We start from the raw sequence: 15,602 nt of genomic DNA, 5'->3' as shown, positions 1-15,602 counted from the left end.
TAGAATACTGTGCCCATAAATTACGTTTTTTCAAATGTATGTGGATCATTTGCCAAAACTGACCAAATGATAAACCATAAAGTAAGTCAGAACAAAATCATTTATGGCACTTTTAATGATGATATTAGAGTTGAGGTACAAATAAGTTATAGTAATATAAAAAGAAGAGCCCGGGTCAGTGATAGAATGTTTAGCATATGTAAAGCCCATGGTTTCATTTCTAGTATTTTAAAAATAAATGACAAGCTGGGTGGTGGTGGCCCCATGCCTTTAATCCCAGCACTCAGGAAGCAGAGGCAGGCAGAGCTCTGAGTTCCAGGATAGCCAAGGCTACACAGAGAACCCTTGTCCCAAAAAACAAACAACCAACAAATATTTGGAATTAAGCCAAGTTTTTTTTATTTGTACTAAGGATTGAGCCTAGGACTCACATAATGAACTCAGCACCCCTGGGCCAGAGAAGAAATGTCCTGGAAATTAGGGTATATTTTCTTCTAAAAAGATTTAATTTTAGTTGTGTGTATATGTGAGAGTTATGAGTGCAGGAGGCTGAAGCATCAGGTCCTCCGGAACTGTAACTGCAGGCAGTTGTGAGCCGCCTAGTGTGGGTGCTGGGACCAAACTCCAGGTCTCTGCAGGAATAGCAAGCACTCCTAACCGCTCTTACCCTTCTCTCCAGCCCCTAAAATATATTTTTAATTGAACGATAGTGGGAAAAAAGCAATATACCAAAACTTTTGTGTTACTGCTAAAGCTGTATTGAGAGGAAAATGCATTGCCTCAAACAAAAAAGAAAGTATTATTAAAAAAAAACAACTTTTTTTTTTTTTGGAGCTGAGGACTGAACCCAGGGCCTTGAGCTTGCTTGGCAAGTGCCCTGCCACTGAGCTAAATCCCCAACCCCCCCCAAAAAAAAACCCCACAAAACTTAATGAGATGGAAATTTAGATGAAAAGGTACATAAATGTCTAGAAAATATTACTTACCTAGATTAATAAAGCAGGTCAGAATGTTTACTATATGAGAGAAATTGAATCCACAATTTAAGTCTCTCAAACAAAACAAAACAGAACAGAACCTTGTGAAGCCAGTCCTGGGGGTACACGTAACCCCCGTCCTTGGCAGGCCAAAGCAAGAGCATTGGGAAAGAGCTCAGAGCATCATTGGACACATAGTATGTTCAAGGCCAGCTTGGCCTACATGAGATCTTGTCTTAAAAACCATCTAAAAATAAAGGAAAAGCAGTGGGCCAAGATTAGTGAGTGACTTTTTCTCAAGACCTTTTCCTCTTGAGACAGAATTCTGTAGTGTAGCCCAGGTTGGTCTTGAATTTTTCACCCTACTTCAACCTAAGTGCTGGGATTACAGCAAGCTTCACATGTGGGTTTCTCCCTAAGTCTCCCAGGAAGAAGTAACATTCGTTGTTGTTTGGTTTTGATACAGGATTTCTCTATGTAGCCCTGGTTGTCCTGTAATGACAGGCGAATGTCTGTCCAATGACAGGCCTCATTCTATCTTGTACCTGCCTTCCCCTGTATGACATCCTACAGGACCTCGTGTAGCCCAGATTAGCATAGAACTTGCAATATAGCCAAGGCGACTGGAGCTTCTGATTCCCCTGCCCTCCTGGCCCCTGCACCTGAGTCCTGGGATTTTAAGCACTCACCAGTGTACTGGGTTTTTGCAGTGCTGGAGACCAGCCCTGGGGCTTCATGTATCCTAAGCAAACATCTTACAGACTGAGTTACATCCCTAGCCCCTATTTACTTTGTCAGATAGGGTAAACTGAAGTGCTCAGGCTGGCCTTGAACTTCTCCTAGGTTCAATCTGTCTTCTCACCTCAACTACCCGAGTATCTACTGCAGGAGTGAACCACCAAGCCAAGCATGGCAGGCAAATTTCTAACTAACATCAAGTTTTGTTATCTCCTCTACTCTGTTCTATTGACAGTTTCAGTGATACCGTGTGATGCTAAGTTTTTCAGTTAGTACAGGATACTGTTGCAGGAAGAACCAGATTTTTTAGCTGAATAAATTTTTCCCCATCCCCAGTTTGGAAATGGATAAATTACATTAAGGTTTAACTTAACTTTTTTCATCTTTGTTTTTCTCCTACAGACTCCATTAATAATATACCTCTTTCATTTCCTAATTGACTATGCAGAATTGGTATTTATGGTAAGTATCTTCCCAGAGAAAATCAATATCTATATATACAGATTTGTATTTACAGTTTGTTTTTAAGAAAATGAAGAGCTGGGTGTGCTGGCACAGGCCTTCGATTGTAGCACTTGGGAGGCAGAGGCATTTGAATCTTTGTGAATTTGAGACCAGCCTAGTCATAGCAGATTCCAGACCAGCCAGGGTTGTACCATGAGACATTGGTCTATAAAGAAAAAAAAAATTGAAAGGTAAAATAGGAAGTGGAGTTTCTCAGAAAGCAAGAGCCATGCCTTAATATCTTTAGTGTGTACCCTGGCTTTGGGGTGGTGGTATGGAGTATGAGGAATAGGTGGGGACTCTGACCAGTCCTACTTCAGTTCTACTTCCGTGCTCTTTGGTTTCTGGGTCACGTAGTCTTCAAATTTGTAGCCCACAAATTCTATGGTTGGCTTTAACTGTGCCAAGTTGGAGGGCATCTTGAGTTTCCTAAGTATTCTGCCAAGATATTCTGAGGGGGCTGAAGAGGCTTTCAAGGACAAGAATTGAAGACTGAGATGACAGGGTGAGTTTTGAGAGCAGAGCAGCTTGAAACATTAGTCTGGAGTTGAAAATCTGGGTCAGGATACAAGGGACACTGATGTCAGCGGGCGGTGGTGGCGCACACCTTTAATTCCAGCACTCAGGCAGAGGCATGTGACTCTCTAGGTTTGGGGCCAGCCTAGTCTACAGAGAGAGTTTCAGAATAGCCAGGGCTATACAGAGAAGCCTTGTCTTAAACACAACCCCCCCGCCCCTCAAAAGAAAGAAAAGAAAAAAGAAACCCCGAAGTCTTCCTTATTTTTAATGGCTGCTGTGTATTGGGACGTGGGATGTGTGAGGTGCCTGCAGCTTACAGATCAGTGGGCATTACTCCCGCTTCCCTTCATACAGCAAACACATCGTCTTTGCTTTGCTTTGCTTTGTCTGAGACAGAGTATCACTGGGTCACCTAGGCTGATCTTGACCTCATGAGAGCCCCAGCCTTCCGGGATCAGATGGATTAACTGCAGTGCCTGGCTTGTTTGCATTTAATTTGCTTTTCTAGAGATGTGGGCCACCAGACTGACTGGATAGTAGTCCAGGGCATCTGTTGTCCTATCTCCCTAAGTAAGCCTGGCCTCACTGAGTTAGGTACTGGGTAGTCAGTGCAGTACCATCCCGGAGTTCTTCAGTATCCTGGTTCTGTTTCCTATTACTCCTCTTTCTCTTGACAGATAACAGATGCCCTCACTGCTATTGCCCTGTATTTTGCAATTCAGGACTTCAATAAAGTTGTGGTAAGTCATTAGCGGGTAGGACAAAGCTGGTGGTATTTGGTAACTCACTTATGGCAAAGAATCAAAAGACATGTACTTTAAGATCCAACTATGTAAAAATGTTAAGAAATTAAGATGGCTCATTGGATTAAGGCCTTTGCTAGCAAGCCTCAGGTAAGTTCTGTCTCCAGGGAAGGAGAGAAATGATTACTGGAAGTCATCCTCTGATCTCTACTTATGTGCAGTGACACGTACACTACTACACACACAGACACATGTAGGCACACACACTTCAAGAAAGGAAGGAAGGAAGGAAGGGAGGGAGGGAAGGAGAGAGGAAAGGAGGAAGGAAAGAAAGAAGAAAGGAAAGAAGGAGAGAGAGAGAGAGAGAGAGAGAGAGAGAGAGAGAGAGAGAGAGAGAAGTGGCGTGTTTGTATTAGCTCACACCTGCAGTCCTGGCACTTGGGAGGCAAAGGCTGTATGAGAAGAGTAGGGTCATTCTCTGCTCTATACCAGTTTGTGGCTAGCCTGGGCTTAATGACATACTATCTAAATTAAATTTTATTTTATTTATTTTTATTTTAATTTTATTATTTTTGTGGGGGTATTTTGTGAGCAAGTATGGTTGTGTACCACACGTGCAGTGTCCTGGAGACCAGAAGATGTTGGATCCCCTGGAACTGAAGGGATAGAAGGTTGTGAGGCACCATATGGGTGCTGGGAATTAAACCCGGGTCTTGTGCATGAACAAGTGCTCTTAATCACTGCACTGTCTCTCCAGCCCCTAAAATAAACATGGAAAAGTCTTTCCTTTTTCAAAGGAAAAAAATGAATGTAGCCTTTAACTCACTGTATTAGGCCTCTTGAAGTAAAATTGGATTCCCATTGTTGATAAATCTGTTTTCCTTCAGACGGTAATTTGGGGGTTGGAGATTGAAAGCAGGGCCCTGGAAAATGCTAGGTAAGCACCATCCATCCCACCGAGCCGCACTCCCCAGCCCTAACAGAATAATCTCAATTAGAGAATTTGGCAGATTGGGCTGGCAAGATTGCCTAGTCAGTAAACATGCCTGCTGCCAGTCTTGGCAGCCTGAGCTCAGTCCCTGGAACCCACACGACAGAAGAAGAGAACTGACTCCAGCAAGTGACTTATGAGCTCCATAAGCACGCTGTGCTACGTGTGAGCTCCTGTGTACAAATAAATAGGGGAAAAAAGTATTGATATAAAGTTTACCCCTAATTATGTAATAGCCAAGGAGACTTACATCTTGGGACCATTCTCCTTGTCCAGGCTTCTGAGAGGACACATGTGTGCCTTTTACCTGCAGAGGTCTGGAGAGGGTGTTGGATACCCTGGACCTGGAGATACAGACAATTGAGTGTCACCATGTGGCCCCACAACTGAATTAAAATTCGAAGTGTTTTTGTTTCCCTATTTCCAGAGTTCAGATTATTATAACATTGGATCTCTTGGTTAGAGTGAGGTTGATCTACATTCTGTCACAAATGACCTCATTTTGAATGCCAGCTCTTTTGTTTTGTTTGTGTAGTGCTGGGGATCAACCCCACGGCCAGTGAGCCATCTCCCCAGCCTTTCTGTTGCTATGTTTTGAGGCAGGGTCTTGGTACAGAGCTCAAGTGGACCTAGAATTTGTGATCACCTTCATATGAACGCTGAAAGTAGCAGTCCACAGGACGATTGTACATACACTGCTCTGTTTCTCTCTTTTCAGTGAGTACGTAAGACCCAGGGTCCTGTGTATGTGAGGCAGTCTTCTACTGAGCGGTACTCTGTGCCTGCTTTATTTCATGTGTGCACTTGTGACGGCACACGTGCAAAGTACCACTTGCAGGGATTGGCTCTCTTCCTCCACCATGTTGGTCTCAGGGGCTGAGCTCAAGCTGCTGTTGGACTTGATGGCAAGTTCCTTCACTTTCCCAGCTCTTTGCTGGCCCTGTTTGTTTTTTTAAACAGAGCCTCTGTATGTAGTTTATACTGGCCTTGAACTAGTGGCATAGCCCTAATAGGGCTATCTCCTGAGTGCTGGGAGGACAGGTGTGTGCACTATTACAGGTTTAGGTAGAATGTTAATGCATGTATTCCCGAAAGGCCCCACTTTGTAAAGGAGGAGGAGTCGTTCCTTCAGTATTATCACCACTGGTAAGTTGTTTATGCTCTAGTAAGTAGTGCCTCCCACTGGTCTCATGCAAATCACGCTAATTAAATTCAACTGCGCTCTCTCTCTCTCTCTCTCTCTCTCTCTCTCTCTCTCTCTCTCTCTCACACACACACACACACACACACACACACACACAGAGAGAGAGAGAGAGAGAGAGAGAGAGAGAGAGAGAGAGAGAGAGGTTCTAGAAATCAGTGATTAAGAGCACTAATTGCTCTTCTAGAGAACTCAGGTTCAATTCCCAGCATCTACATGGCAGCTCACAACTGTTCAGAATTCCAGTTCAGGGGATCCAAAGCCCTCTTTTGATCTTTAGGGGCTTCAGGCATGCATGTTCACAGACATGTGCCAGCAAGACACCCATATACATAAAATAAAGTAGAGAGGGACATGTTGGGTTGGAGAGTACAGCAGGAGTGAGCGGTCGTTAAGAGAGCCCTGGGGGCTGGCTGTGGTTAAAATACTGTGTACATGTCTGACATATCAAAGGATAAATAAAGATTACATTTAAAAAGTCTCTCTTTGTTAAAAGGATCTTTATAGTCTGAGAACATTTGTCTTGGTAGGATTTGAGATTTTTGTCCCTGTAGTCTTGCATAGCATCCTGGAACACTGGTTCTGAGGGGACTCCACAACCAGCCCTCCTTTCCCATCAGCCTGAGGGACATGAATGCTGACCGACAGTAGCCAGTTGATTTTGGCAAAAGTAACATTAGTCTAATCTGTCCTTTTCTGCAATGATGTTTCTTTTTCGGAGCCCACATCCGAGACTCTGTTGGGATACAAGGGGGAACAAAGAGCTTTCCACCCCTGTGTGACTGCATCCTAGCTCTCTAGCTCCCCAGCCATTCCAGTCCCTGCCTTCATCATAATTCCTTTACACTCCTCCTTGCCAGTATAAAAGATCAAACAAACAAACCTTTGACAGAGGAATGAGGAAGGGAACCTGAGACACTGCGTCCGGATCCCTGAAACTGCTTAGACATGTTTTGCTGATGGAGCTTTTAAGCCCTGCCACCACTGATGGTACCTCCCAGAGTGACTAAGTGGCTTTTGCCATACGTTAGTCCATTCATTTGCCCCCTGTGCTAAGTGTTAGGCATACACAGAGAGCAAGTTAAATAACCCGAACCCTTGTGGAACTTACACTCTAGGGAGGACCCAGGCAGCGGTCAGAAGTGCTGAGAGTGTTTGTGGTAAAATGTGTATCCACACTAAAGGAGTGCACCCCTTCCTGGGAAGGGAAGGCGGAGCTGAAGTCTCACGGCTGTGTGGGAGTCAGCTGGGGAAGAGCTCTGGGGTCACGAGGAGCATTGCCTGTTCATGCACTGGGACTTGGGGTTAGGTGGGGGACTGAGAGTGAGGAGCCTGAAGAAGCAGAGCAGGACGGACTGTGGTGTGGACCAGGGCAAAGATTTTTGTCTTCATCCTGAAAGCAGTGGCAAATCATCTGTTTTGTGTGTCTTGTGCGTCCTCTCCCACCTCTAGTTTAAAAAGCAGAAACTTCTCCTAGAGCTGGACCAGTATGCCCCAGATGTGGCCGAACTCATCCGGACACCTATGGAAATGCGCTACATCCCTCTGAAAGTGGCCCTGTTGTGAGTACTCCCCCACAAATCAGGACTCAGTGCCAAGAAACGAAGGGAAATCCTGATGAGCCTCTGCCCATGTTGTAGTTGTAGAGATTTGCAGTCTTAGTCATCCAGTGTTTGCTGTACTTCTCTTGCACAACTGGGGTTTTGGCCAGCAAGAGCGACAGAGCCATTCTGTCTCTGTTGAGACAAAGACTCACACAGGGGCACGCACAGCCAAACCCTTCACAAAGGCCTTCTGACTCAGTGCTGGCCTGGACTCCAGCCTGATTAGAACTAGTGCTTCTAAAACATGGTAGTCCTTTATTAGTGGTGTCTTGAAAAAGATTTTGGTCTTTGTGTGCTGCTGTCTCACATAGTTTCTGTATTTTATGTATAATTAAGTTCCCTGTTTATAATTTAGAACACCGGGCTAGGTGACCAGCTTGGAAGAGTGGCAGTGGCTGACACTTTAAGAACGAATTCTCTGGGAGTAATTAATGCCCAGTGAGTATGATCCTTTCAGATCATTCTCATCTGTGTTTCTGAGATAGGCAAGATGAACTATTTAATCAGCCAGTAGTCACCAGATATAATAACATGCTAGTTTCTAGGAACACATACTAAACAAAACATACATTTCCTCATGGTAAAACATGCCCTTAGAATTTTTTAGAATTAGAAGCTGGATACGGTGTCACATGCTTGTGATCTCAGCCACAGGACCTAATGGAGGGAAGACAGAGTTTGAGGCTAATCTGTGCTATGTAGCAGTATTCTGTGGAGGGAGCCTGGTTAGAGGCATGCTTGCATAGCTTACAAGGTTTGATCCTCCGCACCAAATAAACTGGGGATGGTGGTGCTTGTCTGTAACCCTACCACTTGGGAAAAGGGCAGGAAGATCAGAGGTTCAAGGTCAGCCTTGGTGACCACTTAGGTATTCTGTGGGATGGTGTGGGGTACATCTTAGGAGCCTTTGCTCTGTGTATGAATTTCCTATTCAGTATTCCAGGTAGATGTCTAGACAGCTGCTTCTTTAGTGTCACCCCCTACTTAGAAAAGGTTTTGTGTTTTTTCTCCTATGAGATAATTTTGGCATATCTGTTCCCAACTCCATATTTCAGAAATTTGATGGGAAATACTTTAATAGGACCAAAAGTTTAGCAACATAATGAATCCTTATAGACTCTTGTATCCCCTGAGGGTAGTTTCATAATAGCAGCAGCCATTTCTTTAAAGGTTGTGTAACAAGTCTGATTGCTTGGAAAAACAAAAAACAAAAACCCACCAAACCCCCAAGAGTTTTTAGGCGTTTGGTTTTAGAACTACTAATCTTACATTCATAGGAAGTAGTATTAGACTTAAGGTCTTTACTTGGGAATAATTATTATAATCTTTTTCTAAGATAATCAGAATTATGTAACTAGCCTTTCTTCCTTTGTCTGGTGGGAAACTCAGTCAGGTCTGAGGTTGTTACTGTCCAGCTGTAGGCCTATCTGAAGCTGTTATTGTCCAGCTGTAGACCTGTCTGAGGCTGTTATTGTCCAGCTGTAGACCTGTCTGAAGCTGTTATTGTCTAGCTGTAGGCCTGTCTGAGGCTGTTATTGTCCAGCTGTAAACCTGTCTGAGGTTGTTATTGTCCAGCTGTAGACCTGTCTGAGGTTGTTATTGTCCAGCTGTAGACCTGTCTGAGGTTGTTACTGTCCAGCTGTAGACCTGTCTGAAGTTGTTACTGTCCAGCTGTAGACCTGTCTGAAGTTGTTACTGTCCAGCTGTAGATCTGTCTGAGGTTGTTACTGTCCAGCTGTAGGCCTGTCTGAGTTGTTATTGTCCAGCTGTAGACCTGTCTGAGGTTGTTATTGTCCAGCTGTAGGCCTGTCTGAGGTTGGTTACTGTCCAGCTGTAGGCCTGTCCAAGGTTATTACTGTCCAGCTGTAGGCCTGTCTGAGGTTGTTACTGTACAACTGTAGGCCTGTCTGAGGTTGGTTACTGTACAGCTGTAGACCTGTCTGAGGCTGTTATTGTCCAGCTGTAGCTCTTTGGTTTTCTTAGCTTTGTGTTCTATTTTCTTCTTATATATTTCCCCTGGTCTTGATTACGGCTGGTTTTACTTTACTATTATTTTTGTTATTTATTTTCATTTTAGGTGGTGCAGATTTTTTTGTAGAAGCAGGACAGAAATAAAGAGAATCCATTTTGACTGTGTAAGACTTTCCAACACTTTAGATTTATTTTCTGATTCCATTCCTTCCCACCTTAGCAGGGAAAGACTCCAGTTTAACTCTTTCATAATGGGAGGTCAAGATGTCCTGTGAAGTTCTGTGCCAACTAACTTGTAGAATTAGGAGGATACTTTGTTTGTGGGTCTGGCTCAGGAGTCAGTACTGCTTGACTATCAGGAGGGCTTATTAAAAGAATGCTGGCTTTAGAACCAGGAAGACTTGATTTTTTGAGTATATTTAATAGCTTTAAAAGCTTGGACTAGTTATTTAATCAGTGAGTCTCAGTTTCCTCATCTACAAAAGCAGGATAATGTTGCTGGCCGGGTGGTACACACTTGAGATCCCAGCACTGACAAGGTGGAAGCCAGAAGGTGGTAATGCAGGGTCATCACTAGTTCAAGGCTGGCTTGTGCCACATGAGACCAAAAAACCACACAACGGTGTAAAAGAAAACACTAAAAACAGAATAAAAGCTAGAAAATTTTTGCTGTTTATAGGATCTTTAATAGAAACATGACAGCTTTGCATATATTATATATGATTTTGCTAAGTGCCTTTATTTATCCTCTTTATTTATCCTCTTCTGTTTGGGATGCTTGGCTAAGAAGTGAGTTGAGGGTCTGGGGATTTAGCTCAGTGGTAGAGCGCTTACCTAGGAAGCGCAAGGCCCTGGGTTCGGTCCCCAGCTCCGAAAAAAAGAACCAAAAAAAAAAAAAAAAAAAAAAGAAGTGAGTTGAACTTCAAGGTTGTGGTAGCCAGGGCCCTGGCCCACTGATGAGATTTGCTAATGACAGATCTATGTGTTTTCCCTAGCTATCTCCTGAATCCCTACACGATCTTGTCTTGTGTTGCCAAGTCTACCTGCGCCATCAACAACACCCTCATTGCTTTCTTCATTTTGACCACAATAAAAGGTAAGGCATTTCAGAAGAATATAAGAGATGCAGGGTTTTATTACACGCATGCACAAGCTGACACGATAGCACATACTTATTATCACATCTGGGAGGCTGAGACAGAAGGATCTGGAATTCAAGGCCAGCCTTTACTATATAGCAAAAACTTGTCTCAAAAAGAAAAAAAATACATTTAAAAATTATGTACAAATAACATAAGATTATTATAGAAAATTTAGATAAACAAAGAGAAAAAAGGTAAAGTTCTAAAAATCTACCACTCAGAGAATCACTGTTGACATAATTTTTCAAGAGTTCCAAACAAGTTCTACGAGAATGTCAGTCTTCTGTAACTGCAGTCCAGCTTCGTTTCTGTTGACTCTCATTCTGTACATGCGGGTCAGGAAGAAGGAAAAATCAATCCTGACTGTAAGATGTGAAGGCCGGTCTTTGCTGTTGTGAGTCAGGCTAAGGGAGGATGACTTTGAACTACTGATCCTCCTGCCTCCACCTCCCAAGTACCGGTGTCACAGGCTTGAGCCCTCGCCTCCGCCTAGTCCTTTGGAGGAATACTTTACTATTCTTACTTCTGTGTTTCTGAACCATGTAGTTACCTTACGATGAATGATAACGTTTCAGGCATTGTTAATCACGCTCCATGATGAGAAGTGGAGATTTCTCGTAGGACTTTTGTAGCAATATTTCTGCCTCCTCTTTGTTTGATTTTCTTCTATCTCAGTCTTGATGAAATCAGTAGTCGGGCTGAGAGTGTGACTTGGTGTTAGTATGCATTTAGCATGTGTGGATAAGCTCTTGCTTTACACTCTAGCACCAATAAGTAAACAAATCTGTGGTCAGAACTCACATTTCACGGCACTGTATGTTACTCACTGCTGGGCAAGGTAGCAACCATTATCACTTTTATTTTCTATTACTACTTTTGCTTTTTTCTATGTGATTGCTCTAGTCTTATGCCGTGTCTTATTTTTCCTGGAATAGTTCTTGTTTTGCTTTTACTCTTATCTGTTATACTATGTGTATGTATGATATGTTTGTAGGGACACACATGCCATGGCTCATGTGTGTATGGTAGAGGACTCTAACTTTGGTTAGTTCTCTCCTTCTACTTTTTTGTGGATTCTGGGGTGGAATTTAGGTCATCAGTTTTTCACAGACGCCTTTCCCCATTGAGGCGTCTTGCTTGCTTGCTTGTTGTTTTGAGACAGTGTCTCACGATGCAGGCCTGGCTGGCCCAGAACTCAGTATGTAGACTAGGCTGGCCTTGAACTCTCAGAGATCCGCCTGCCTCTACCTCTCAAGTGCTGGGATTGTAGGTATGTGTCACCATTGATTGTTGAGCCATCTCTCTAGCCCCTAAATGTACATTTTTGTTTCTTTGAGACAGGGTCTCACTTTGCAGCCTAGGTTGGTCTGGAACTCAATTTGTAGCCCATACTGCCCTTACAGTGCCTTTTTATCTACCCAGTGCTGGAGTTATAGCTGTTTGTCACTATACCCAGTTTTTAAAAATTGGGGCACGGAGCCTGGAAAAATGGCTCAGCAATTAAGAGCATTGGCTGCTCTTTCAGAGAACCTGAGCTGGATTCCCAGCACCTACATGGTGTCTTCACAACCATCTGTAACTCCAGCCCTAATGGATCCAGTGTTCTCTCCTGAGCCTTACGGGCACTGTATACACGTGGTATACAGACATATACAGGCACAGGCAGAGCACCCATACATATAACATAAAAATAAAGGTTAACACCTTATAAAGACTATTTTTTAGAATCTATTCTTGGTGGTTTAATGCTAGTTTTACTAATACTTATATACTGTCATTTTAATGAGATAAAGTATAATACATATGATTGGTCTGCCATTTTAACTGAAAGTCTTTTCCATCTACATAGGAGTTATATAGTTCTAGTTTTCTCCCACTTTTCTTTTAGACTTTTAGGTATTTCTATGGCAAAAATAGTGCCACAGAAAATATTATTTTGCCAAGTGTGGTGGCACATGTCTTTAATCCCCATACTTGAGAAGTAGAGGCAGGTGGAGTTTTGTGAGTTCAAGGCCAGGCTGATATACATACTCAGTTCAGGATAGCCAGAGCTCTATAGTGAGATCCTTCCTGCCGTTCTGCCCGCCAGCCCCAAATAAAAGGTTATTTAACAGACCACTCCAAACTCAACTGAAGCAGCCACAAAACCTTAGCCTGTGCTTTCAGTTGCCTTGTTCGTGGTTTGTCACAGCTGACGTGTAGATCAGCTGGCGTATATGGATGTGACTTGCCATCAGTCTCACCGTGGGTCATTTGTACATCAGCAGCTGGCTGGAGTTTGCTAATGTAGGTAGGGCCCCACTCTATGTCTGTCATCCTTTTGCATGAGGGGACTAACTTAAGCCTCTTGTTCTTCTAGGAATGGGAGACGCATAGTAGACATCAAGTCCAATCAGGCATGACTTTTTAAAGTTTTTGGTAGCATCATATATATATTAATATCCCATTAATCAAAATATAACACGTGGGCCAGTTATGGTGACATGTGTCTGTAATTTTAGTTCCCAGAAGTCAGAGGCAGGAATATTGATAGAAATTAAAGGATAGTCTTGTCTGTTAATAGTGAGTCCTAGGCCAGTTTGAGGTTCAGTGAGACCCTAACTAAAAAACAAAACAAAACAAACAGAAAAACAAAACAACAACAAAAACATAGGAAGTGTCTTCTTTGTCTGCCATGGGAAGGCATTGTAAAGTTGACAGAAAGTCTGTGCATAGGGAGGGAGGGAGGGAGAACTGAAGCTAGAAAAATGGTCCAATATAGATACCAGCGAGCATTTTGTCTGTTGGTTTGTTTTGTATTCGTCACTTTTCTATTGCTGTGACAAAATACCATAACCAAGGCAACTTATGGAAGTGAATGTTTATTTGAGCCTGCAGTTCTAGAGTTATGAGCCCTTCACCGTCATGGCAGGAACATGGCAGGAACATGGCAGCAGATAACAGGCATGGACCGGCTGCTGAGAGCTCACATCCAGACCCACAGACAGAAGCAGAGAGCACTCTGGGAATGGCATGAGTCTTTAGAAACCTCAAAGACCCTAGAGACACACCCACCCTAACAAAGCCACACCTCGTAATCCTTCCCAAACTGTATCCAGGCTGGCCTTGAACCTCCTACGGTCTTCTCTCTAGTCTTCTGAGTGCTGGGATTCACAGTGATCATATCCATAGTTTTTTTTTTATAAATTGTATTGTATGTGTGAGCACGTGTGCATGCCACAGCACGCTTGAGGTAAGAAAACAACTTTTGGGATTTGGTTTTCACCTTCCCTGTGGACTCTGAGCATTGAACTCATGCAGTCAGGCTAGTGTGCTAAACCTGTTGAGCTGCCTCAAGAACCCTGTCTGAATTTATTTTTTCTTTAAGGCAGAGTCTCGCTGTATAGCCCTGACCTCAAACCTGCCGTGTAGACCAGGGTGGCCTCTCTAGTGCTAGGATTAAGGACATGTGCCTCTTTCACCGCTGAGTCTGTTATTACTGAGTGCTAGTCCAGTGTGTGAACGAATATGTGGAGCTTCTTAAGTTTAAGTTTTAATCATGTGCACGTGTGTGTGAGGGCTGTGCACTCAGAAGAGAGTGGCGGATCCTTGGAGCTGGAGTTAACAATGGCTGTGAGTGCTGGGAATTGAACTTTGGTCTCCTAATCACTGAGCCATTTCTTCAGGACCCCCCACTCCCTTTAACACCTATTTGTTTATTTGTTTGTTTATCTGTTTGTTTGTTTTTGAGAAGAGGTTTTCATATTTAACCCAGATAGACTTTAAATTCACGCTGTAGCCCAAGCTTGATCCGAATGCCTCAGCTTCCTGAGTGCAGTGTTACAGGTGTGTTTCAGCGTCCATGCTCAGCTTAGAAATTCTTTAATCAATTTCTACTGTTCAGTATTTGGGTGGTTTTCTGATATTTAGCTACTTAAATAACACTACAATTAGCTTTGTCATGTGTGTTAATTTTTTGCATTCACAACCAGGTATTTTCTTAATAATCAGCTCTAGAAATAGAACCTACCAACTCATGATATTTTAAATTTGTTTTTAAATTTGTATTCTTATCATATATTCATGGGAGTTGGAGGTTTAGCTCAGTGGTAGAGCACTTGCTTAGCAAGCGCAAGGCCCTGGGTTCGGTCCTCAGCTCCAAAAAAATATATATATTTTGAATATCATAGGAATTCTTATTTTCAAATACTGTTGCTAAATCATTTGTAAGGTCTATAAATACTCAGCATGTAACATCAGATGCCATGGAACCGTTTATGTACAGTGTACTAACCTTTGCAGGGTAGCTCATAAAAATGGCTTAGCTCTTCCTAAGACATTGTTTCTTCTGGGCTGCTTCTGATGTTCTTTCTTTAGGGCTTTCAGTTTTATTTATTGGGTTATGTATAATAATTACAGTCTGGGATATGGCTCAGTGGTAGAGTACTTGTATAGCATGCGTAAAGCCCCTAGCTTCAATCTCCAGTGAAGAAATTCTGATGTTATTATGAAGGTTGTGGTCATTTTGCAAGAGACAGATCTTAACAATAAAGAGTTTTTCTGTCTGTATTCCCTGCCTCTGTATCTGTCTCTAGATGTTAAGCTCAGGTAGGCTGTCCCTTATAAAGATACCTAGTGTCCACCAAAATAAAGGATATATGTTACATCAACCAGAAGAACTTGCCTTGGGAAATGTCACCTTTCTAATCGTTTTGTTTTGTTTTAACCTCGTTAGAGCTCTTGTGGGGTTGCCTAGGTTAGCTTTAAGCTTTGGGTTCTAGGGATCCTTCTTGCTCAGCCCCCTACGTAGCTGGAATACAGATGTGTGTCACCTTGACCAGTACTAAAAATGTCACTTTTGTTTATTATTATTATTATGACTGTTATTCTTGTTATTAGTATTGATATGTCCCTTTAAAGAGCTACTTAGAAGTTGAAGGCAGTAGGGTCCTAAGTTCAAGACCCGCCTTTGCTTACATAGTGCACCAGAGAGGCAGCCAACCAACTTAGACCCTAATTCAAAATTTTAAAAGAAATGCCAGTCGTAGTAGCACATGCGGTAATCTCAGGTTTGGGGAGGTAGATGTGTGAGAGTCAGGATTTCAAGGTCATCCTCAGCAATACAGTGAGGAGTCTGAAGCCGGCCTGGGCTGCGAGGAACCTGTTCCTGCTTAGGAAGAGCTGACATGTCGGCTTAGCAGGCGAAGGAGCCTGCCACCAAGTGTGACCGTCT

The 15,602-nt window shown here is 43.0% G+C and overlaps 1 protein-coding gene across 9 annotated transcripts in view; it reads left to right on the top strand.

Annotated features, from left to right (window-relative positions):
* Pigu (phosphatidylinositol glycan anchor biosynthesis, class U) overlaps window positions 1–15,602 on the top strand; it is a 97,407-nt gene that overhangs the window by 43,242 nt on the left and 38,563 nt on the right. For all 9 annotated transcript variants that reach the window (XR_015683117.1, XR_015683118.1, XR_015683116.1 and 6 more), the window contains 4 exons: window positions 2,118–2,177; window positions 3,416–3,478; window positions 7,126–7,235; window positions 10,244–10,344. Coding sequence is in view for 6 of the 9 variants with exons in the window: in XM_087652891.1 (XP_087509017.1) it covers window positions 2,118–2,177; window positions 3,416–3,478; window positions 7,126–7,235; window positions 10,244–10,344 (334 nt within the window). In the remaining 3 variants the exon portion in view is untranslated. The remainder of the gene's footprint in view (window positions 1–2,117; window positions 2,178–3,415; window positions 3,479–7,125; window positions 7,236–10,243; window positions 10,345–15,602) is intronic.

This window comes from Rattus norvegicus, chromosome 3 (genome assembly GCF_021556685.1).
Source record: "Rattus norvegicus strain SHRSP/BbbUtx chromosome 3, alternate assembly SHRSP_T2T, whole genome shotgun sequence".
NCBI classification, from domain to species: Eukaryota; Metazoa; Chordata; class Mammalia; order Rodentia; family Muridae; genus Rattus; species Rattus norvegicus.
The sequence above is the reverse complement of the archived record's forward strand: the minus strand, read 5'-3'. Positions and strand labels throughout refer to the sequence as shown.